This window comes from Etheostoma spectabile, unplaced genomic scaffold (assembly GCF_008692095.1).
Source record: "Etheostoma spectabile isolate EspeVRDwgs_2016 unplaced genomic scaffold, UIUC_Espe_1.0 scaffold394, whole genome shotgun sequence".
NCBI lineage: Eukaryota > Metazoa > Chordata > Actinopteri > Perciformes > Percidae > Etheostoma > Etheostoma spectabile.
This window is the reverse complement of record NW_022605599.1, coordinates 589958-616118: the sequence shown is the minus strand read 5'-3', so window position 1 is coordinate 616118 and position 26161 is coordinate 589958. Positions and strand designations below refer to the sequence as shown.

Sequence of the window (26161 nt, the reverse complement as noted above, 5' to 3'; positions counted from 1 at the left end):
GCATCAACAGGATCATTTAGAGACGCTTCTTTTGTTCCGCCTTCATTTCACTTTTTGAACCGTATGACACTTACCTGCTCTGTGTTCCTAAGACTACCACTAGCAGGAGTCCAATTATAGAATTAGGATATGGTTACAGGATATCCAAAGGCCTCTTTGTGACCCTCTTTGTGAACCACTGCCCCGGTTCAAAGCAAATCAAAACGGCTGTAAAAGATCAACGGAGCAAGTAATGAGCCCTGTCTGTCATTTGAGACACTTATTGTTCATAAATATACACGTTTCTCATGTGGTGTACTGTTTTGAGACGGGTCTCTTTTGTTTCCAGGGTAATTAATGTTCCTCCTAAGGTAGAATTTCACTTTTCCCCCAAGTTGTGTCTCATAATTAGCACGTCTAGTACGTGGAAAAGCCCTGTGGTACACCAAATTCCCCTTGTAGTTGTATCTCTAAGTAGCTTATTACTGGTATTAGTGATCTTTTACAGACTTTTTGGTCATGTAAGACTAATTAGAAGTAGAAGGCTAAATAATTATGGCCATCTGTCATTTCTAATGATCTCTTCCTCATCTATCCTTCTATTTTCATCTCCCTATGGTAAATCACCATTCATCCATCATTTTAGCCTGAATGTGCCTCTTTTTAACCTTTTTTTTATTATCTTGTCACTCATCATTGCAGACTTCTTTAAAATCTAGTTTTTCTCAATTAATAATAAATCTATCCGTCTTCTGTTTTCTTCTCAATGTAATTTCTGTCTCAGTTGGTTCTATTTTATCATCCTCTGCTCCTCTTTGTCCATTCATTTCTCTAAATCTGTCTCCTGGGGATTCTTCTTTTTAATTTATCAGTTCACCCTTTCTTTCCTACTTTAGTAATTTTTTCCATTCTTCCATTCATCTGTCTTTTCTTCCTTGTCTCTTGAAGAAGCTTCTCACTTCTCCTCTTCTTACTGCAATCCTTTCATCCTGACCCCTCTATGTCATTACTATGTCATGTGTCACCCCTCCCTCCCCTTCTCCCCTTTCCATCTCATCTTCTCCTCCCTCTCTTGCACTTTCCCTCTCCTCCCGTCTCCATTTCTTTCTCATCGCCCTCTTATCCTCCCATATATCCACTCAGTCTGTCTAATCTCCTGTGTCAGTGTGCCAAATCTGTATATGTGTGTGTGCTTAGACACGGCTTACGTAAAAAGCCTCAAACGAAGGGAAGTTGGAACTGTTCTGTGCCGCTGCCGCACAAACTCTCAGCCCTGCATCCACACACTCGTACCATGACACACACACACAAACACACACACACGCACGCGACACACCAGGTGAGTTTACATAAAGGCGTGGTGATGAAAGCCAAGCTAAAACGCACCTACTGAGTAATCTGATACAGGACGGGTGTGTGTGTGTGTGTGTGTGTGTGTGTGTGTGTGTGTGTGTGTGTGTGTGTGTGTGTGTGTGTGTGTGTGTGTGTGTGTGTGTGTGTGTGTGTGTGTGTGTGTGTGTGTGTGTGTGTGTGTGTGTGTGTGTGTGTGTGTGTGTGTGTGAGAGAACTGCATCATCGTTACCTTTTCCGTCTGTGCGGCTCTATAATCCGAATCAGCTCCACATGTTATCCAGGTTTGTGTGTGTTTTTGTGTGTGAGTGTTTAGCACAGATCTCGCCCCAGGTGTTTCTCCTTGTGCTGGGCCAGTGGGAGGGACGCGGGGGGGCCGGGGGATTGTGTTTGTGCTGCAACCTGTCCTACTCCCCTTCACACACACACATCAAAAGGAGGCGGATGTAGGTCAGTGTCAGAAAACCAGACAGTTGCAGAAATTCCGATCCCACAATATCCTCTTAGGCTTCTATAGATGAAGAAAACCTGAAAAATCCTGAATTACTTGCTCAATCCTGGTGTGATATTCCAAAAGAGAGATCTCAGTTTGAAAAGAAATCACAAATCCACTTTGCTTTAAATCCTATTTATGGTGTTTTGATATGATTCCCTCATGGCTGTATTCAACTTCTCTCTCAGTGCGGAGCAGTTCATCGGGAGAGAATGGGAGTCCTGGAGTTGGCAGCGATCTTCACCTCCCCTCCTCACCCTCTTCCCTCTCCTTCCCCCCCTTTCGCCTTCTTTTATTCCTGTCTTCACTCATACAGCGCAATGTCTTCGTATTTGTTCATCCGGCTCTCTCTCCTATTGCTTGATTATTTCACACATTCAGTTTGTCCCTCTTTTCTTTCATCTCTCACTTCCTGGGGGGGGGGATTTTCGAGGGGGTGTCACTGGGGCTTCCCGCGCTCTACGCGGTGGGATCCGTGCTTGTTCCCCCACTTTGAGTTAGTTGTTCATTGATGACCTTGGAGTTAGGTGCAGAGAGGGAGGTTTGAGAGTAAGCTGCAGGAATGGCTAGACACCTGCAACAGAGGAGAGACATGGGGGGGGGGTTCAGTTAATGCCTCCCTCCATCACACTAACATCAGATTGAGTCTATTATCATTCTCTGCCTCCTTTCTCTTCCACCATCTGACCCTTCTCTCTCCCCCCCCCCCCCCCCCCCCCAGCTAGCACATCCATCGCCCTTTCCACGACTGCTCATGTCGATCATTACCTCCTTCACGCAGTTCTTTTAAATCCCCCACTTGCCACCCCTAGTTTTTTTCCTCCCCCCCCCCCCGCCTCTTGCCTGTCTGTCAGATAGAATCAATAGTTCTGAGTCCCTCTTAACGTCTCTCAGGAGGCTGCATTGGCTGGTTCTTGCTCACACAACCTCTCCTGAGCACCATGCAAACACACGAGCATGAGCAGGCTTAACAAACCCCCCAGCCCCCCAGCACCAAGCACACATCCACTGTAGGCATGCAGTGGTACTCTCCTGCAAGCGCACACAGCCTCTGCATTCCTCTCTCGCTCTCTTTTCCAGTCTCACACACACACACACACAACACACACACACACACACACACACACAGTCTAATGAAACAACTGGGCTATTGATCAGCGCCATGAATGTCAGACAGTTCTAAAGTCTGCTCCCTCACTCCCTCCCTCCCACTCACAAGCCTGTCAATCAAACTCCAAAAGCCAACACCTTTAAGAAGACAATCTCATTATCTTGATCTAAAGCTGTGCTTTCACTCTGTGTGTGTGTGTGTGTGTGTGTGTGTTCCTCAGTGTGCATATGTACATTAGTGCAGCCGCTACACATATGCAGCCTTTCTGCCAGTTTTTTTGTTCTTCCTGATTTTTCTTTTTGTTCTTTTCATTCGTGTTTATCTGCTTCTCCTCCTCCGGTGTTCACTTCGCTACTTCAGAAGCACAATACAGCTACGTTGTGTCATTTTATCCATTTCTTAAGTCTTCCTCTAGTTCTTTGATCCTTACCTAACCGTGTTTTGCCCGCCGCTAAATGAAAAGGTAGAATTACTCACCTTGTTTTCCGGATCATTCCACCATGACTTCTGGAACCGCCACATCTTCCGGTGTCCGCGGTTCTCTCTCTATCTCAGCTCCGTGGAAAAACACCCATCTTTCTCTCTCCTCTCTATCTCTACCTTGCACTGTCTATCCTCTCTCTCTCTCCTCCCGCTGGTCGTCCCCTAACTCGGTCTCGACAGCTGCAGCGCTCTGTCTGCCTCCTCTGTCGCTCTCCCGTCAGTCTGTAGGCTGATTGAATTTTAAGTCATGTTAATCCCATATAACAGGTACTGAATGAAGGAAGGGACACTGCAAAAACGAAGGGAGGGAGAGAGAAAAATGCAGGGAGTAAGCTGCCTTGTATTTATAGAAATCTCTCTCCTTCAGAAAGGTTTTGCCTCCACCCAGTCACTTCACTTCATTTATCCATTTTATCCTCTTCCCTTCATTCTTTTGGCTTTCTCTGTCCTTATCTGGGGGAGAAGAGTGTGTGATTCCCGACGCGGAGCAGAAGGGAGGACTGTGATCTGGCTCCGGCAGCGAGGGGGGGGGGAGAGAGAGAGAGAGAGAGAGAGATAGAGAGAAAATCCTATAGGAGGAGGAATAGACAGGAGGAGTGGATGAGAAAAGAGAAGATGAGGGTAGACGGAAAAAGGGGTAAAGGAGTACCAATAATGAAGGACAGTAATTTAAAGTAAACGATTGAATTTAATCAAGTACGGTTTTGAGGTACTAGATTGTGTGTATAAAATATAATTAACAACAAATCCCATAAAAAAAACACCAAAACCAACATTAGCTCCATCTGTTCTGCCTGATCTACTTCTATTCTATTTCTCAGTACTATACACCAAAAATAATATTATTATAAGCACCGCATTGCACGGGGTGAAATGTCCCTCCATTACACAGGGGACTGGACATTTCTTTTAAATCCGTCCCACATACGCTGTCCTTCTGCTACTGTTACCCACCAGCACACCAAATGCGTATTAATCTGCAGCAGAAAATAGTCCCCAGCTAGAACGGCACTCTGAGAGCGCAGCCCTCCACCGAGGCCAACGGTGCATTCACTTACTCCTTGGATGGTCCCGTTCACGCAGGTCGTTCTTCTGACTTTGGTGTGTTCATGAGCTTTAAGTTGGAATGCGGAAACAACATGCACGCTACGAAGAAGACGTGTTGGATTTGAGCGCTTAAAGCTTCCCGTGTTTGTGTGACGACGACATGGATCAGGCGAGCTCTGACATCTGATCAGGAACTAATTGTTCCAACACCCCGCAGTGTAGCACGAATGCCTACATCTCGCTGTGTTAACGAAAGCTACCAGTAATATGTGTTTCTACCCTGTGATGTGGATCCCCTCCAGAATGGAATGGGCTCTTCCTCGGCGCGGGCTGAACGCTTCCAGGCCAGTAGTTTTAATCCTGCTCACAGGCAAACCAACCTGAAAACACAACCTCCTCGGTGGAGGCAATAAATGCCCTATTTACTCCTGTTTCAGTGGCATTTGCTACAGTGCCTGCTGTAAGGTTTTCTGTTTAAGGAAATTACTGAGCCATTTTTCAAATATGAAAAAATGTAAGCATTCGGAAGTTTTTAAACATGTATATCTGCAGTAGGACCAAATTGGCTTGGGCTTAAGCGCCAAAAACAATGTAGGGAAAGTCATAAAGCATTAAGAAGCAGACAAAAGCAGGGTTGGTTTGGTCTTTACATAGAATCTGTCCACAGTGAGAAAAAATTCAATAAAGACTTCAATAATCAACAATGGCATGTGTGGTGTTGCACTTGTTGTACTCACATGAAGTGACAACATGAGTTGTGAAAAATGAAAAAAAGACCTTGAGAGTGAATTGGAAATTTCTCTGCACACAGTCAACAAGTGAAGTGGCTGCAAAGGCTGTATTGTCTCCAAGAAATGCCAGGTGTAGCCTACGGACGCCAGCTTTATCCTTTAGTGCATCAAATATAAAAAATAAGGATATTTTATAATTAAAATCCAACCCTCTGTAAGGGGCCATTATGCTTATTGAATGATTTTACTTTCACTACATTTGTTATAATACTTTTACTTGAGTCCATTTTTGAATGCAGGCTTTTACTTTAGCTTAAGTAAAGGATCTGCGTACGTCTCAACCACAGACGTAGGTTTGGGGGAGGAGAAGGAGAGAAGGAGGAAGAGAAGGAGATAAAAGTACGCTGATATGACGAAGGGAAGCGAAGCTCTTGGTGCCTTAGGCTACTCTGGGCCAGTCCGGGTAGCAGAGACCTGCAAAGACGGAGAGTTAAGAGAGACTGAGCACAGGGAGGAGAGGTAAAGAAGAGCAAAGAGGCCGAGGATCTCTGGGGCGGAGGGGAGATAAGTGAGGAAGAGCAGGGTTAGTGAGGGGTAGAAAGGAGGAGTGGATGGAGTGATAGCATGGTGATAGGAACAAGTGCAGCTGATACAACTTCAAACGGTGGCCGGGTGCTTGATTTCCCCGCTGTGCCGATGGCTGCTGGAAATAGGCGTTAAATGGAAAGTGTGTGTGTGTGTGTGTGTGTGTGTGTGTGTGTGTGTGTGTGTCCTATTACTGAGGCAGAACCTCTAACGCTGAAAATATGGGATGTTGGAATTAAGTTGTTCCAACATTCACATATGTGCAGGCCCATTTCGTCAACACAATCACACACTGGAAATAAAATGTGGCAAAGGGAGGGCAGGGATAGAGATCTGGTTGTTTTATGGATGAACTGGTTTTTTATGTAACACAATTTTCACCCAGGAGCACATTTTTGTCCGTCATTGATCCTCTAAATCAATCTGCGCTTCCCTTTTTTATCTCTACATCTAAAGCATTCACCTCATCTCTCTTTCATGCATCTCCATGCATCTTATTTAATTTATTTTTGTCCCTCTCTTAACTCTTGCTCTTTTTTTTCTGCTGCGGGCCAGTGTTATTTTAACTTAGCAAGCCAGACCTCCCTCAAAGCAAGGTCCAGCAAGGAGAGGTTTGATACATCATTTCACCCGAACATATCCCGTTTACAGCCACAGCTTTATGGCTCGTTGCTTCACAATTAATCAAACCTCGAGTGGTCTGCACCCAGGCCTCTCGGCAGGGAGAGTGACCTTGCTGAATGAAATAAACTAACATGACCTACTGCTGGGTGATGGATTAAGTGAGTTCACAAGTCATTACTGACTGGCTAGTTAGTTAACATGTAAGGAATGACATGTCTTATCTGAACATGCAGCCATGAATCTATAGAGGAAAGGTCAAAGTTTGTGTGTCCTTAAAACATTTCCTGAGACCGCAGATCAATTGTGTTCAAGTGAAGCGCACAGGGGAAGCTCTATCCCCCCCTCGGACTGAGAACTAAAAGCTGAGAGATTAGCTGGACCTTTGTTTTAGGTCATTGTGAGTTATGCTGCTCTGAATCAGATGGAGGGCAGACCTGTTCTGCTTCGGTCAGGCCAAATTAGCCTTAAAGTGAAGACGGTTGCCAGGGACTCGGCCTACTGAACCTGGCCTGAACAAATCCATTGACTTCTTTATTTATTAATTGCGGGTGGTGTCAACCAACAGGAACTATCTAGATGTAAAGTATGTATGTGGTTTACCCAGGTGCATGCTAATCCTTTATTTGCTTCTGATTTTGTTCAGCGAATACAAAGTCCCTGAGTTGCCTCCTGATCTGCTGTGTGGAGGGGACCTGGTCCTCCTCTTCCTCTGTGGAGACTGGCCAAGCCAGGGCTGTGGCCGGTCCTGAATCGGTTGACGCTTGACCACTGTCTCCTTGGGGAGTTGGATGTTAGTGCCAGGGTCCTGGTGAGTGGGTGTCTGACACCAGATGGTCTTTTGGGGACGTCCTTGGTCTCCTTTCCACAAGCAGATTGGGTCTTAAAATCTGCTGATGGTTTTTTCTCCAAAAAACTCCGGGGCAACTCGTGGTTCATTGTCTTGCCCAAGGGCACAGGCACTGCCACAGCCGCCCTTAATAGGACAGGGAGCCGGTTATGATTAGCATGGGTGTGTTATGGTCAGTAATGCAGGGAGGAGGGAGGGCATTTATTAGACCCCAAGGATACACACAACTCACTTTTGTGAGTAACAGTGTATGTAACGCACATAACCTTTGTTTGTTTAAAAGAAAAATCCACAGGACAACTTTAGCTTCATAGTTATTTCTTCATTTTAAAGCCCATGTTGCAGGTTTAATTTTCCAACGAATTCGCACTTATTGATTGTTGTGATAAACATTCAAACAGTATCCACTGTATATGATATTGAAAAGTATCACAAAACATAAATTAACACGAAAGTAGGTCATATTTTAGTGGGTTTGCTTTCTCTCCACAATGCATTGCATGACGTCACGCAAGGGAGACATAGGCCAGCCAGCTTAGAGAGACCTTGAGAGTTACGAGAGATAGAAGCAACAGTGACAAGAGTTTTCAGCAACAGATTATAGATAAGACAATACATATACAATAGATAGTCCCTATAAATATATATATTATATATACAATATAGTACAATTATTGATATAGATCTATTTAGAGAGAGAGAGAGAGATAGACAGCTATAGCTAGCATACGCGTATAGCTAGCGAGCTATCTAGCTGTAGGTTAGCTGCTCGTAGGAAGGTCGGTACAATTTGTCCGTGTTAGGCGGCAGATTTTTCAAAGACGGACGTAACCAAGAACTAAGATCTGAAAGTGAAACACGGCTTAGACGGGGGATGTTGTTGGCTTTTCACAAGTTTATAGCTAGCTAACGCTACGGCCGCCGGTGTTAGCACAACAGCGTTAGCCTAGCCTGCTAGTAATATTACGACTGCCTTTGGTGTTGCCTATGTATGCGTCCTGTTGTCAACTCATACATGTGGCATTAGTGCGCCTTTTGTACCATAATGTATTGAATGAATAGTAAGCATTGCTCCTACGAGATGTGGGGTTTTGTTACGTTACACACAAAGCTAACTGGCTATAGTTAGCCTGTACGGATGCTAGCCAGCAACTACGGCAGTAGAGTTCGGTAGCTAACCACGACGGCGTTGTCGCCCACTAATCAACCGGCAGTGGTGTTTGAAACGGACACCCGCATATCGTTTCTTTCCCGGAAGTCCTGACATTATTACATTTATGACGTTAAAGATAAATGAAGAGTAGCCGCGAGTGTGCGCGGCATGAGCTATCCGGCCGTATGCTACTCGCCTACAGCAACGCTGTCCACAGCCAGCTTCGCCGCCACACACACAACACCGGCCAAACAGCGAACACGTTTTCACCGGAGGAAGTGGTAACACTTAGAAATAACACTCGGGGATGCCTTCTATTCATATATCTAGATAAATGTACCAGTACTTCCGAACTAACGACATGTCCCTGTCACTAGGTCGAGAGAAAACGTTGACGTTCACTCGCTGCTTTCACTGTACGTAAAAAGTAAAGTCATCGTATGCACTGCTGCGTTGCTAAATAAGGAGATAAATGAAGGAGATAAATGAAGGAGACTTCCCACAATCTTGACAATTCCTCATTTGCCCTCTCACGTCTGTCAGGTTCTTAATTATTTTGCTGCTGGCCTTTCCTCCTCTTCCTCATCCCAGTCAGTCTCCGTGGTTCTAGTGCCAGGCTGAGAATTTGCTCTCCTCAGTGACGTCATCGCCGAATTGACTCCATAAACCCGCGCGAATACTAAAAATGAGACCAAAACAACTTTTAAACTATTTGGAGACATTTTAAATGATATACATATCTTGAGTTGCTTTTTGTACCCAATAATCAACAGTGGTGTTTAACTTGCAACATGGGCTTTAAGTCCAATGTGCTGGAGTCGAGATGCCATGGCCACAGTTTGCTTTTCTTTTATCTGAAGACTAGAAGGAAACCGCTGAGTAACAAACGGGTGTTGCAGAAACGTGAGCAGCATAATGTATACTAGTGTGTAGAGTTTGCACCTCTCCATCACTTCATGTTTTTCTGTCTTTTAGCTGGTTTGTCATCAGGAGAGGACATTATTTAGAGTAGAAATGAGTCACGGTGAGTTAGTGTGACACGGTGGCTAAATATAAGCAACAAATGCACTCAGTGAGCACCTGTGCACAGAAAAATGTCACACATAATCACCAATGTGTCAATTGCTCTCTCTCTCTCTCACACAAACACACACACACACACACGGATCATACATTCCACACAGTCTCTTCCACACAGAGCATGATTGAACAATTGCAAACCGTAATATCACACAAATCAGAAAGTGCCAGTACGCTCTGCAGTTAGACACACACCTCTTACAAGGCTAAATAGAGACGCGACTCATGCACTTGCACGACACACACACACACCACACACACACACCACACACACACACACACACACACACACACACACACACCACACACACAACACACACTTGCTCAGCTGTGATGTCAGGGGTAAATGGTATGGAGTTTTAGATGAAGCGCAGGGCAGATCCCCATCTATTTGTCTCAATCTAGCGATAATGAGACAAGGACTCAGTCTCACACACACACACACAACAACACACACACACACACACCAGCACACACATCACACACACACACAACACGTCGGCTTCCCACAAACCCTGCCTTCTAATTTTGCTCTTGAAGCCATTTGCGTGTCATTGTTCTTTTATTTCTCTCCTTGCATTAAGAGCAGGGTCTCCAAAGGATTTCCAGTTACTGGCGGCCATCGGCAGCAGTCAGTGACGTACCAGAAAAACATGTTGGGCCTCAATTGTCTGTATTGCTCTGAGTGTAAAACCTTGACAAATACACTCAAGTCGTAAAGACACGGGGCTGAAATAACTTCAGGGACATGTTGGTTAGAGAGAAGACTCAAACATGCAGGCGAAGTGTTTCCAAGAGCGAGGTGCTTTATGTGCTGCGAAAATTTCCATTGGAAATAAGAACCGATGGTTTAGAGGCAACTATTACAACTTTGTGTGTGCAGTGGGCTACAGAAATGGATCTGTACAGGAATGCAATGGGCTGTGCAGAAGAAAAAAGGCTGTTAGAAGTGCAAATGAAAAGACTGTAAATTAGATTATGTTTGTTGATTGTTTTCATCTGTAGTTTCTTGGCATTAATTCTGTTAGAAACGCAGGGATATGCAAGGTTGTCTGTGTTTTTATAAAAGAAACGGAGTGCAATGACACATTTACATGCATCTAATTATCAGATTATAGCTAATAAGGGGGAAGAGCTGAAAATTCTTTTATAGCTTGCATAATGAACTGTTCCATTAATACCCCGGTTTCTGTGCTACAATGCATACTTTTTTCTGTCTAAATAATAATTCTATGGTTATCCCTGGAATCGGTTTGAGCACTGCAGTAAAACCTGTTTTGAGTTTGAGCATGTTAAGAGATGTTTTTCCAACATTACAACGCTGTGGAAGAGCAGACACCAGCTGACTTTTTTGGCGTGTCATCATGCAGTTGGCGTTCCATGTCGACATAGTCTCATAGCTGGGTAAAGGTTATTACGCTTATTCTGACTGAGAATAATTACCCTTATGAGAATGTTGTTTACACGATCTCCACCACTTTAATCACATTACCACCGGATTATTGGCTGTGCTGGTAAACGTAGCTAATAGACCTTTCTCCCAGCAGGACGGTTTGACTTGTTAAACGCAGGTGTGACTAATAACGTTAATAAATGAGTGCATTCAGGTTGGGTGTGCCAGAGCCAGAGCCCTGGTGCTGCTCACGCAGGCTCACTGGCACAATGGACTGGAGCGTCATTAACTGGAACGGCCATTATCAGCTGCACGGTCAGCGCGCCTCATGATGAGTACACACACACACACACACACACACACACACACACACCACACACACACACACACACACACAGTAGGAGGAGCACGAGTTTCAATCAAAGAGCATTGAGAAAAAAGGAATTATTAAAACCTAGAAAAAAACTAGAAAATCACAGGCCAACCTGATAATGCGATAAAACATATAAATAAATAATGCATGATGTTCTGTGCTGAGGAAATCTAGACAGTTACAGTACATTCTGTAAATAAGAGGCCCATAATAGGCACACGGTGTTCTCTGGGCTCTATAGTTCCTGAGAACGGGGGTTTTAGGATTAATCGTGTCATGTTGAGCTATTTGTGGAAGGGAAGGCTTAAGAAGGTCTTGTTGGTTGAGTCAACATGTCTGCACTGGTGGTCCAGCAATCTTTGCTCAATATCTATTAGTGCAGCCTGGCTGAATCACCTTATTACTTGTGACAGTAGTCTTCGGCATGCAGAGCCCGTTAGAGGAGATGCTTTGATGATGGTAAATGGAAACCGCGAGAGGCGTGCTGCTTTACTTTGATCTCTAATAATCAACATGATGTGACTCACTGAATCCTGTTTTGCGTGCCCTTGTAGTCTGTCACCTAACGTAACCTGAAGGTAGTTGGGACATAAGTGGTTTGTTTTAATGCAATAGGAACATAGCTAAGCAAGAGGAAATGAGCAGAACCTGATATCCTTTTAAAATGGACCGTACTTAATGCACAATTTGGCCTTCATTTCTAAAAATGGCAAAATAAAATGTGGGCTGTGGTGTTATGGAGAATGATGTGAAGGTATTGACTAGACTAACTCCAGCCTTTTTCTAAGATTCCATGACTTGCCATCCTATTTCACACATGTACCTTCTTTTTTCAGCTGTATTTGCCTTGTACCAGGAATATCCCAGAAAGATATTCGACCTGACTATTTAAGCTTTCTGCGCCATGCTAAACAGGATGTGTCTTTGTGTTTCTTGTGTTATTATGAACATCTGCTCTAGTGTGGGAAAGCATTTGTCATTGAGACTGTTGATACTTGGACAACATTTTGGAACATTGGCAGCCCGAACCTGACACGAGACCGTCTCTGAAGTGAAACAGTGCAGGCGGTGCTCGTTAATTAGACTGGGGAAGAGTTGTTTAGTGTGGAGCTTCAGCATTTCTATAGGACTTGAAATTGAGAGTCACATCTTGAGAGTTCATCTCTAGCGCTATGGTTGCCTTCATTCGTTGTTTGCAGTTTGTTTTCCCAGGGACTCTCTGTACTCGGTGTACTGCTCCTTTTAGGGTTTAAATACTTTTGGTCTGCTTTTATTTGTTTTCACACCTCAATTTATTTCTGTTTTTTATTAATCTTCATACATGCATGTTGGTCTTCACAAAGAGTACCACAGTTCTTCCTTTTTAAACTGACCCTGGATCCAAAACGAGTCCCAGGCATTGTTGGGAGAAGGCCAGGTAGAAGCAATTACATGGCAAAGATGAGCAGTCTGATGATGAATGGTAATATTGATGATGATGGACCTGAAGTGAGATAAAAGTAAGGTTTTGTAATGTGGCAGTAGCTCAGTCTATACATAGTTGGGTTGGGAACCAGAGGGTCATTGGTTCAATTCCCTATACGACTTAAGTGTACTGCCAAGGTGCTCTTGAGCAAGGCACCCAACCCCAAGTGTCTCCACTGGTGCATGTATAACTACTGTGCATGTGTGTGTATTTCAGGCCTGTGTGTTCTGAGTGATCACATTGTCATTTCCCTTGCCGGATTAATAAAGCATAAATTCTACTATTATATTTTAAAATGGGTATTATCATTGCTTGAGTTCTGTTGCAGGTTAATAGAAACAGGAAGTTACATGGAGGTGTAACTCCAACCTGGGGTCTACTCCCACTGAGACTGGAATGGATTCCCGAGTTAAAAACGTTACCATGCTGCGAGTTTGTTCATCACACCACTCATTAGTGAATCAGCATTCACAGCACATCAACGGGAGCCGCTGCTCAGCGAATTAGCTCTCACTTTTGACAGGTCAACAAGTAGCCATTGAAATGAGTAACGGCCGACCAAAGGAACTGCCATGAGAACTGATCACCGCCTGAAGTGCATCTGTTGACAATAAGGAGTCAGAAATGGTGGACTAAAATGATTTGGCACATGTATCCAAATTAAATCCACCATACTGCCATTAGTTTGGAGCCTGAAATGAGCTCTTCTCCCTGAAAGATCATCTGTGTAGCAGTTTGTCTGCTTTTTTCTGCTGCAGAATATCACTTTGTGTTATAAGTTTAGACCAAATTGGCTCCAGTTTGACTTCTGCTGCGGTTTTATGTGATGGGGGGTAATAATAGTGTTTATTGAGATGGAATCCCACAGTGAAACTATAAAGTCCCAATGTTTTTCTCGGGCTCTACAAGTTGAAGATCTGCGTCTGCTGCATGCTATCTCTAAACTCTCTGCTGGTTCCATAGTTTCTTTTTTGGAGTGGGTGGGGGGCTGGGGGAGTTGTTGGTTTTCAGGATATTAATTACTATGTTAGCTGTCTATATAGACGTCAGAATTGTTTGTTGTTATGCCAGGTGTTTGGTACAACGTGTCAATGCGTTACAGGACTACATGTGGTCTGATTACTCAATGGAAACATGGCTGGATTTGTTCCTGTTTTACAACCTAAGAGAGACGCTCATTCACAAGTTTGAGTATAATAAACACAGAAGACCAACCACCTGGTGGCAGGGTCTGAGACGACTCACTCTGTGGGTTGGACGTGCATCACGAGTCATTTAATGCGTCACAGGCATACTGCTCAAGGATTCCCAAAATACCACTAAGTAGCTATTTGATTTAATCAGCCTGCGTCCCAGGGTCCCTGAAAGGGGCCTTCTTTTAGCTCGCTCAGCACCACGTTTCTTGAGAGCAGGTGAGTCTGAGTCAGTGTTTGAGGATGACACATCACATTTTAGTTAGGATTCCTGGTGTCATTGTTTCAAGATTATTTGAAATATCACATATGTGTCATTTTGTTGACCCCTCAAATTCATGTAAAGCATTTGACGGGTCATTCTGTATCAAGAAATGTACCTTTTGTTGTAGTCCCCAGAGAGCAGTGGGAACTTGGGGACCCCTGTGAAAAGCCAACTGGGACATGTACAAAGTGGTTAGAGCCATACAATAGTTTTATTTTAAACCACTTGAGGACAGACAGTCAAAACAATACATATTTTGTAGCTGCAAAGCATTTACTTTTTAGACCTCTGACAAATTGACTAGTGCTTTTACAGTAAATGTGTTGCCTCCTAGGTGGCAAATGGGTAAGTTTAGAGAAGAACCTTTGCTCTTGAGCTGCAAATGACTCAAAAATATTTACTGTTCATGCTTTATATCTAAAAATGTTGTTCTCCTATTGCAAGCTGCAGTTATGTGAGAGATATATTGACATGAGTGCAATAGCTCTTTGTGTAGAATGTCTAGCGAGTTCAGCACCATGGACAGCGTCCTTTTCAACTCAGAGGCAACTGAGACGCATTAATGAATGTCCTCCCATTACTGAGAGACTGTGTCTGCCACTTCTCAAAGCATTCTGCTCCACTTCTTTTCCTTAGATTTCTGAATCTTTTCTGAATTAAATAAGGCATCATAGCTGTATTCACATGGGCTGTGTCTTATGAAACCTTAGGTACACAGATGCAAACGGAGACACGCATGCAAAGCCGGCATCCCAGAAAGAGCCCCAGCTCCCTTGATAAACTCCAAGGTGAAAATGTATCTGCTGAGTAATTACAGGAAAGATCACCAATCAGACTTTTATATTTCACTGAGGGAAAAGCCCCTTGGCGAATGTCTAACACTGATTCCAGATTTTTAGGCGCAGCCATGAAACAGACATGATACATCTGTTATCTGTGTAATGGGACTGGTAGTGAGAGAGATGAGAAGTATGCAGACCACTGCTGCTTTTCCTTCTGGCATTAAACACTATTTCCAGTTATTTCATGCCACTGGAATTGGATAAAGATGGGTGTCTTGGTGAAAAGTTATTGGTTACTTTAAGCAAGCAGAAAGATGTAAGAAATAAAGAGCTAAACAAGGTTCAGGTTACTTTATTTAGAAAAAAGTGAGCGGAGAATTAAAGCATGGCCTTGGGAGTAATGGGCATGAAGGGGTAAGGCGTGATTACAGTTGTTTGTCACATTTGCTGTCGCCTTGACCTGCTCATTCTTCCTCTGGACACGAAGCGACGCAGTCACGTGCAAATAAGAGCACAGAGACAAGCGTGGAAACAAACATTGACTGGCCTGCTGGCAGTCTACCAGACCAATAAGTAGTGGACCGCAGCACAGTCACTAACGGCCAACTGAGTCTCTGTGTGTGGCCACGTTTTTGTTTTCTTTCATCCACATTAGAGTCTTCTATTATTAATATTGGCTCCAGTTTGTATGCTGCTGCTGAAAGACAGAGGTGTGTCCGTGTGTGTGTTTATTTTGCGCTTGTCTTGTCTGCTTGAGTAAATCTGTAGCTAATGTACGTGTGAGAGGACCCCCGCACGTCCCTGTGAGTGTACGCTCACTCCTCGTGTGTTTGTGGGGGTGGGGGGGGGTGAGGGGGTCTGGGCCGGTGGTTAAGGTGTGACGGATCGGAGAGGAGTGAAAAGACGAATGACCTGACAGCTCCCATCTTCAACTCTTAATCACTAAGGGAGCGTGGAGGCTGTGTGAGACAGTGAGATGCAGTGCTTGTGTTGGAGGGGGGTGATGGAGACCAGGGGCCCATTTCAAGAAGGAGGTTTAACAAACTGAGTCTAACCCTGCTCGCTGAGCTGATTTACCATCATCACCACCACCTCCATCATCATCATCATCACCACCATCATCATCATCACCACCACCACCACCATCATCATCATCACCACCATCACCATCACCACCACCTCCACCATCATCATCATCACCATCACCACCACCTCCACCATCATCATCATCACCACCATCATCATCATCACCACCATCCATCCATCATCACCACCATCCCCATCACCACCACCTCCACCATCATCATCATCATCACCATCACCACCACCTCCACCATCATCATCATCATTATCATCACCACCACCACCATCACATTAAAAAGGCAGCATGGATGGAGCCATGACACTACAATTCACCATGGCAACAACCACAAACAAATGGCACATACAATACTCATGCGCACATACAGAGTAAAAACAACAACCCAGCGCCTGCTGCAAAAGAGAGATAAATTGCGTGGAAGAAAATTGCTTCTGGAGTAAATGCGTATTAATATTCCAGTATAGTGTATATCATATTTGACCATAAGTATAGCTTAATATTACTGGTGAATTAGTATTGGACCTATAATCTAATTAATTTGGGTGAAATACTGCGTGTGAAAAAGTACTACGCCTACTAATCCCATTCTGAGGCTGCAGAGCATCATTAACAGAATTATAACTAATAATCTTTTATTCCAAAGGGTTTATATCACCCACCTCCAATAATACTGGATATAATATAATATATAATATAATACCAATAATACCTCCATACTGGGGAAGGGCTCCTACTGGTTTGTGTCCATGGAACTCTACAAAAACGTCTAGAACACGTTTCAGAGCGAGTCACGGCGCTGTACTAATATTCTCCGCATCACCAATGTTGTGTCACATGTGTCCCAGATAATCTGCTGGAGAGCATGCCCAAGATGGGTGATATGGTATGAAATGATATGATATGAGAGATATGAAGGAATGTAGCCTATAGGCTGCATAACAGACTGGCAAGAAGAATGATACCGCTCAAATAATCCGTTATCTGAAAATGAAAATGTCTGGACTTCAATATCATCTCCTGACATATAACACCCTGCGAAGTAAAGCCGCTCATCAACGGGATCGTTGACACAAAGAAATCCCGTGTTTAAAAAAAAAAAAAAAAAAAAGTTTCATAGTCATCTTAACACGGTTAATAAACCAACCCTGTTTTTTTATTCATGCAGGTAACAAACTGCGCTACAATGCACCCGATACAGGCTGAATGGATGAATGAGGAAATGAAAGAGTGCTGAGTCAGAGGGAGGAGACTGAGAGAAACTAGAGGTCCCGCTCCCGACCAGGTTAGGTTCACAGGCTCAGTTACCATAGTAACTGACTCTGAGGTGGAGTTACCTCCCCTTCATCTCAGGGTTAAGTAGCTTTTCACTAAACCTGCTTTCTGAAATGGGGCCCTGGTGTGTGTGTGTGTGTGTTGTGTATTTGTGTGTAATGCTGAGCAGCGTTGTGAAAGTGGTGTGAGTCCAGATATTGTTTGAAGAGCTGGGTCTAATGTCTGCGTTACACACTGATCTTTACCAGGAGCAAGAACAGAAAAGCCTTGTTTACAAGGGACCTTTGGGTGCGGGTGGATCCAGGAGAGCTGTGGATCAGAGACACCCTGCCAACGCTGGCTTTATAGGCTTTATGGACGAGCACCTAGATGTGAAACCTAATGTGAACCAGAGGAGGGTTTCAGGTAGAAAAGACCGGTACCTTCCACAGCTAAATGCAGCCCTCGTTGCAGACGTGTCACTCGTCTAAGGGGTGTCCCTTCATAGCATCAGGTCTGTGTTACGACTCTGGGCTTGGTTGTTTCTTGCTTGTTAGGGTGGTGGATTCTTATTTTTGTTGGCTTTTAGGTAACCTTTTCCATCCCTAGATAAATGTATGTCATGTTTGAATAAGCACGCATTAAATATCTGTCTTGGTGGCTGCTGGGAACCTGGGGAAGATGGGTCGTTTTTATGTTTTTTATTGCCCACCCTGATCCAGGACATTATATCAACCTAGTGGACAACTTCCTACAGCAGACTTTACATGAGATTTGAAACTTGTTTGTGAGCCGTCTTTAAGTGACGTTGCACACTGGGAAGCCACAGTTGAACTTGATGAACTACATGATGCAGGGAAGGTTTGAGCACGGCCCTGACCCGGATCTCCAGGTTTTTACTTTAACTTCCAGAGTAGGCCCAAAGGTTTCTTGGACCAACTTGCTGTTTTTTAATAAAAAAAAGCTAAATATATGAGTATGTGTGGGAAGATGGTACGTCCAAAATAATGGAGGTCTTGCTGTTTTCCCCCTCAGGTTGTTGTCCTTACAGTAATTTACAGTAACTTTTCATGTCCCCTCTGAGTTGTGTAAAGGAAAAACTCAGGAGCAGCACGACTCTTTTCACATTTGTGAGAGAGGTTTGGGAGACCTTGATGAATTAATCAGAAGCATTTAATGAACACTCAATTCAGGCAACAATTAACCATGATAATAATGTATTTTGTTGGGCTGTGGGCTTAGGCTACTGCGGTAAACCTAACGTGCATCCTCCGGTCTCCATGGCATCCTGCGGTCACCAGGCATCATGTCAGACTCCAACCCCGTATAAAAACTACATACGGTGCAGAGATGATAAAATGCATAGCTGTATAGAACTACCTGTGTTATTGTGCGGTGCCAGCCCAGCTCTGTGAAGGTCCTGGCCTCCTGAAGGTGGAGTTGAACTCATGCTGAACCTTTAAGGTAAATAAAGATATTACAGGCGCCTAGACACAGATGCTGAAGCCTTGTTCAGCCTATCTCTCTGGGATGGGTGCAGAAGTGTGGCAGGCTCACCGACCTCCAAAGACAAAACACGTCCTTATCATGCAGCTGCCTAGAGAGACGGACATAATTAAACATAACCGGTTTGGTTATTAGAGACTCGCCAAATATTCTTGTCCCCTGACTTGTGACCTATGAATGACCTGATCTTGTCTAAGCTTTCCACTAGTCTCATCATACCACAATTTGGTGTTTCTGGAAATTCCACCATATGTTCTTAAATGTTAGTACTCAGAAACATTCTAGATTGTAACACCTGGTTGTTGTAGTTTTTTTGTTGTTTATTGCACCTACTTGTATTTGGGTAGTGATGAAGTGACATCCAATCCCTGTGCACACCGATACATAATACATAAAGGATCTCCAGACTGCATTCTACTGTCCGGTGTGAGTTCTGTCTATACCACATTTGGATGCTGGAGGACAATGTTGGCTGCCCTTCTGAAGCAAACATTCAAGTAGTGCAATAGTGTAAGCTTTTTTAGCAACAAAAAAAAAAACTAAATCTAAAACAAAGTGAGACTACAAATGTGTAGCCAACAAGCCAGATGCCCTGCAACCAGAGGCAGCGTGTTTTAAGGCGGTGCCATGTTGAGTTTGAGGTGTTTGCAGTCTAGCCAACAGCCTTGGACATCAATACCTAACTCACTATGTTGCTTTGGCAATCACCAGTAGGACTGATTGCAACAAGAGTGATAACGACGCCTGTGAGCAGAGACCTCCCAGTGATAAACACAGCACTGTGGGAATAGTGGGGGGATAGTCAGAACCCAATTCTTTTGGAGGAAAGGTACAGAGATTTAATTTGCACCAGAATGAGTGGAGGCAGGGACTTCTGATACTGAGCCGTGTGTGTGTGTGTGTGTGTGTGTGTGTGTGTGTGTGTGTGTGTGTGTTAAATTGTTAGAGCGTGGGCATGTGTAAACGAGAGCCTGTGCAAGCATCAATTCACATTTAGAAGTTTATTTTCCCACTAAAACTAATGCAGTACTCGAAGGTGTGTTGTATGTGCCCGTGTTTGCAATCTGCAAAAGGATTTGGGAGCAGGAGCCACAGTAATCACTGGCGTTTGTGTGTCTGTGTGTGTTTTGTATGCTGTGTGCGTAGCTCCGAGAGCTGTAGCCAAGCGGGGGTTTACAAGGGGCATCTAAATCAGGATAGGTGTGTGTGTGTGAGAGAGAGAAAGAGATATCACTGAGAGCCGGATGAAGGCTGAGAGAAAAATGCCGAAGAGATACTGATTGGGGAAGGGAGGGGTGTGTGTGTGTCTGTGTGTGTCTGTGTGTGTGTGTGTGTGCGCTTCACATCATTAGGGGAAACATGGAGAAGAGAGTGAAGGGACTGTGTATGTGTTGGTGTGCGTAGTAGCCACAGGCTTCCAGAGCAGCCTTATAATGAACACATTGATCTGATACAGCAGACAGGAAGGGGACAAACCTCCATGTAGTAATGGTGTCGTTCCCTCTCCATTATTTTAGAGTCTTTCATTAATATTGGCTGTTGTATTCTTTATATCGTTCCCTATCTCGCCACAACTTTATTTATACCTTTGGATTTACTCCCTAATGCTCACTTATTGAGTTTGTTTACACTTACACATTAAATAGTAGACGACGATATCAAACATAGAAAAATGAGGGAGATTTTCAAACTTGCAGGTAAAACATCAAAATGTTCCCTGGTCCAATTAAAAAAAGAAAGAAGATAACAAATACAAATCAGAACGACCTTAGACCTTGTCCAAATGGGGAAACTATTAGCTCTCAGTAAAGAATGTGGTCCGCAGGAAGTACCAGACATACAGAGACATTTGGGACAATGCGTTGATTTCCTTTCTTGCCAGGAGTTACATCAGAAGGTTGATTCCTCTCACGTCTGTATGGTAAATACGATGCTACTCCCACTAGGTAGTTTAGCTTAGCATAAAGTCTGGAAATATGGAAGCAGAACCTTTCCCATACCAGCTCTTTGAACTTTCGGATGGATTGATCAAACGAGATGTAGGTCTCTATCCTGCACCCGGCGCCGCACAAAGCCCGACGCACGTGTCTCTGTTAGGTTAAGACCAGCACAGGTGTCAAGTTGCCGTCCAAGTCCAAACGCGCCTGGCTGTTAAAGGGAATGGGAGATGACCTCTGATTGGTTGATTGGATGTTACACCCAAAACACACCAATGAATGAATGAATGAATGAATGAATGAAGACACTAAGTACAACCCGGCGCCTGGTGCACAGTCCCTTTAATCTGCTGTTAATCCAGGAAAAAGTGGATTTGGACCCGCCCTTAATGCATTTGAGGTTCTGGGAGGCGGATTGTGAGACATCTGGACAGACTAGCAATCACCTCACTCTTAGTGTCAGCTAGTCTCGCTTTGCCAGACCTTCTTTCACAGCGCTGCAGAGGAGGGTCTGGCTGGTCCACACAGTATTCTGGGATGGGAGAAAAACAGGCTTTTGTTTATTGCCATTTCTTTAAACCAATCACAATCATCTTGGGCGGGGCTAAGCTCCAGACAGAGCCATGGTGCCTCTGCTAAATAGTCTCAGGAAGGAAGTTGTTTTGGTGGAACATGTGTACGTTCAGAAGTAGTTTTAGACGTCAACAGAAACTCTGATTGGACAGATAGTCTAGCTAGCTGTCTGGATTTACCCTGCAGAGATCTGAGGACCAGGTAACCATAGTCCTCAGATTGGACAGATAGTCTAGCTAGCTACTCTAATGTAAATGTAAATGTGCTGTATTTATATAGCGCTTTTCCAGTCTTAACAACTGCTCAAAGCGCTTTTTACATCTACAGGAAACATTCACCATTCACACACATTCATACACGTGGCCGGGCTGCCGTACAAGGCCACCTGCTCATCTATACATTCATACACATTCACACTCCGATGCGCAGCACCGGGGGCAACTCGGGGTTCAGTGTCTTGCCAAGGACACTTCGACAATGACTGCAGGCGGGGATCGAACCACCAACCTTCCAATTGGCAGGCAACCGCTCTACCACTGGCCACAGCCGCCCCAGCTGTCTGGATCACCCTGCGAGATCTGAGGACCAGGTAAACCATAGTCCTCAGAAATCCACCAGAGGTTAGAACACCAACACAGAGAAAGAGGACAGGGACGGACATCCGGCCTAAAGGAGGGACATCCAGCAATCCCAGAAATGAACATCGTTGATATAGACTAGTTGTCAGCTAAACCTAACCAGCTTGCTTTGCCAGTCTGCATTTGGATGAAGTCAAAGCTTCAATTCTGATTTGTAAAGAAATGCTTGTAAGGGCTTGTATTGCAGCAGCATACAGGCCTATTGCAATACAGTTATGTTGGCGGATACTATAAATGGAAGAAAGTAAAGATGTCCACAGATTTCTGAAGTTATAGCAGTTATAGCATCAGGCAGAAATCCCTTCTCCGTTTTGGTCCACAGCCCAATGCCTGGTAGCACAGCACAGCACGGCTCTGCCCATCCTTTGGCTTTCTTCTCTTTCTCCTCTGCAGGTCTTCTCCCTGTAGCAGGAGGCTGAGGATCCTGTGTACCTCAGAAAATGAAACCCTGCAATACCATTTACAGTTTTTTTCTCTCAATATGAATGGTGCTTATACTCTGAAGTAGAAGATGTCTTTTTCTTCTGCTGTAAGTCCCTCTCTCTAGAATATATGTATATATGTCACCTCTTTGTACTTTCAGTTTCCCTACCCCTAATAAAAACATAGATGTATACTGTATACATCTCTTTTGGTATGCTCTTTACAGTTTTAGTCCCAGCACACTAATTTCTCGGCTGCAGCTCCCTCCCTCCCAGTGCTGTTAATGAGGCATGGGTAAGTGTGGTTCTGTTTATTGCTCAACTCCCCACTCCCAATTATGGCTTTCCTGACTGATTTTGCTTCCGTAATTATTTCAAGTCACTCTGGGTTTGAGTGTCGTCTAACCGCCCAGAGTGTGGTTGTAAGTTCTGTTCATCCGGGGGTTATGCTTAGTGTGTGCGGTGTGTCTCCTCCCGCCTCCGTGACGGAGATCTATCTATAGTCTACCGTGTACATAGGCGCTGAGGTGGATGTTTCTGGGTTTAGAGAACGAGAGCCGCTTCTTACTCACACCCAGAGGCGAGGACTCTGCTTCTCTCTGGTTCTGAGCTCTGGTCGGTTGTCTGTGCATTTATAAAAAAAAAAATAATAAATAGGATAATTGGATTTGGGGTCATAAGTGGCAGGGGTTCACTTCTTTTTAAATTCCATTTATGACTCTAACATTTTGAGTCATATGCAAATACACTTTGAGCAACAGTAATCTTTCACACAGTTTAGGTTCCTTCACTCTACCTTCCCTTGGGGACATTAAAGAGCCATAAACACATCTAAAGCCGCTCCAAGACCTTATTACCATATTCTCTTTTCACTCACTCCCTGCCACTAACATTTCCGTTTTTCTTTCTACTAATCTCTCTCCCCCTTCCTTTTTTTTCTGTCAATCTTCCTCTTTTACCCGCCCTTTCACTTTCTCCGCCTCTCACATCAATTCAAAGCAGCCTACCCCCATTAAGACGGCTTTACAAGAGTGAAAATAAAGCAACAAATCTAGGAATGAAATTAACTCCCAACAATTACATCTCCTTCCTCGCTCTTCTCTCTCACTCCTTCACTCTCCCTCCCTTTGTTAATCTAGAGAGCGTAATTGGCGTGATAACACTTGGGATGCAAACAAACAACCAAATAGAAAAGGAATGTGATTGCTTTCTCCCTCTGCTGTGTGTGTGTGTGTGTGTGTGTGTGTGTGTGTGTGTGTGTGTGTGTCTCATTGCAGCTGATATCATGCACTGTTAGCCTACTCGGTGATTTAAATGTGGCTGTGGCGATGTCTTTTCCTTTCCCAAACCCTGTTTAACACCCAGCTCTTAAAACCCTCTCTCTTTTCGTTCAGGTGCTTCATTTGCAAAGTAGGACTCAGTTATTAATTTTTTGACTCACTTGTCTCTCCATACTTTGCATTTAGATTTTGCGTGGTTACATCTACCTCAGTACACTCACAAACCCTTTGTGTTTATTAAATAATACATACAAATTAAATTTAAATTTATTTCTCTCTCAACATCTAGACCAACATCCCCTTCCTCCAGAATGTTTTTGCCAACCACCAGTTCCTCCACTCCACCGTGGACACCCAGTTCATCGACGAGAACCAGGAACTCTTCAACCTCAAGCCCACTCAGAACCGAGCCCAGAAACTACTGCACTACCTGGGTCAGTTCTCTCTCACACACACACACACACCACACCACACACACCCCACACAACACACACACACACACACACACACACAACTCTCTCTATATAAAGGTCCGTATGTTGACAGTGTGAGAACTTGCAGAACAAAAAATCTGAACATGTATGGTTAAATTTGCAGAGCGCCCGGGCTCACCCGGTAGAGCCCATATGTGGAGGCTCAGTCCTTGACACAGGGGCTCAGGGTTCGAGTCTGACCTGTCGCCATTTGCTGCATGTCCTCCCCCTCTCTCCCCCCTTTCCTGTCTCCAGCTGTCCTCTCTATTAAAGGCTAAAATGCCCAAAACATTATCTTAAAAAAATCAACAAAAAAACAAATTGCACTTGTAAAAAATATTCAGACACGTGATCTGAATTTAAAGTCACAGAAAGAAAAGAAAAACATGACAGCTTGTAAAAAATAAAAAGCACTGGGGCTGGGCAATAGATCATCATTACATATCGCTGTGTGGTGGTTTCCAACGGGTTGCAATCGTTTTTTTTGCAACTGTAAGTCCAGCAACCACAGTCCGTATTTGGGTTCTAGAGAGCTGGAAGGCTGACAGGTCATTCAGAATCCAAACAGTGACCGTAACCTGCACAGTAACATTAATCAAGGTGGACATTTTGGATAAAATATTGTTCCAGAACTGAACAACAGGAGAGCACTCCCAGAACATGTGAAGAAATGTACCTTGAGCTTTTATTGACTTTATTGTTTTACATGTTGTACATGTGGTGCTTTTTGGGGATTAAACATGTCCTGTGAATGAAACTGTAGTGAATCTGCTGATGGTCTGGATTGCGTGGCTGGGATGTTAGACCATACATCATGCCAGTCAAGATCGATACCCAGCCCTGGGCAATCACGTACCCAGATCATCTCAATAGGAAGGGCAGAGCGGCCAGATATCACCAAGAACTGACAGAGCCTAGACACCATACCACAGGTTTTAGGCTGCACAGTAAATAACATCTGAGTAGGATGGATGGGCAAAGGCCTCTGCCAGGGGACACCGTTTCATTGTAGGTAAAAGAAAAAGAGAATCGTGGTAGGTTGAATGTGTTCTGCAAATCAGAACAAGTAACAAGCCAACCTTGCTAAAAATGTCTTTTAGACAATGATCTCCTCTTTGTTCCCACTGTGGGGCTGTTATCAGCCTCCCACCAATCAGGAGTACTGTATTATTGAATAATGGGGAAAACGTGCCAGTTCCAAACTACTGTATATGGTGGTATGTTTCAGCTAATCTCCAAGTTTTGATAAGATAAGAGATAATGGGGCCACTGATTATTAGAGATATTGGCAAAGAGAATGCCATCGCGTGACCACGGCTCTGTCAGAGTACTTTCTAAGGTACGCCAGCAGACAGACACATCTGGGTTCAACCAGGTGAGGAGGGGCCTCAATACGAAGGACCAGAAATAATGATTAAAGTTGGAATCTGAAAGGCCACCATCCTCTCTCCTCCTCTGTAGAATAGACATCTTAAGTCACGGCTCGTTTGCTTTTCTAGATACATTTAGATACTGTTGATTGTAATTTTTGCCAATAGCCAGCAGGAGGGGGGAGAGGTAGCAGAGAGCTCACATAGTTAATCCTGGGTAAAACATTCATTTTAACCACTGAGATATGGGCTTGAATTGACATTGGGAAACCTGTCCTTTTTTCTATATCCTTCAAAACCCTGTTCAGAGCAACAGTATAGTCACATTTAATGATCTGGTTTAAGCAGGGGAAGACCTCAATGCCTAAATACCAAAGTGACTGTGGATGTGTAGTGAAACCAGAGCAAACCCTGGGTCATCTCAGCCTTCCACCAAGCCGTAGGGGAAGGCAGGGGAATATGAGCGAATTGTAGATGAAGAATGGGACGGTACAAGATGTCTTCAGGTCAGCTTTAAGAGGATTGGTTGGTATATATGTACTGAATACCTCCAACTCACAAATGGGACACGGAAGAAGGAAAACCCTGCTTTATATAAATGTGTCCATAATCCTTACTAGCCTCAGGGCTGCTGTTTTATAACCCTCATTGATTC

At 44.1% G+C, this 26161-nt stretch overlaps 2 protein-coding genes across 2 annotated transcripts in view; one reads left to right on the top strand and one right to left on the bottom strand.

Annotated features, from left to right (window-relative positions):
• The window catches only part of LOC116686552 (leucine-rich repeat and fibronectin type-III domain-containing protein 4), a 37940-nt gene extending 34012 nt beyond the window's left edge, over window positions 1-3928 (bottom strand). The window contains exons 1-2 of the mRNA XM_032511563.1: window positions 3411-3928; window positions 1562-2396 (exon numbers count right to left, since the gene is read on the bottom strand). The gene's annotated coding sequence lies outside the window, so the exon portion shown is untranslated. The remainder of the gene's footprint in view (window positions 1-1561; window positions 2397-3410) is intronic.
• The window catches only part of pcxb (pyruvate carboxylase b), a 280578-nt gene that overhangs the window by 184419 nt on the left and 69998 nt on the right, over window positions 1-26161 (top strand). Inside the window, exon 13 of the mRNA XM_032511564.1 lies at window positions 23953-24097. Coding sequence (XP_032367455.1) covers window positions 23953-24097 — 145 coding nt within the window. The remainder of the gene's footprint in view (window positions 1-23952; window positions 24098-26161) is intronic.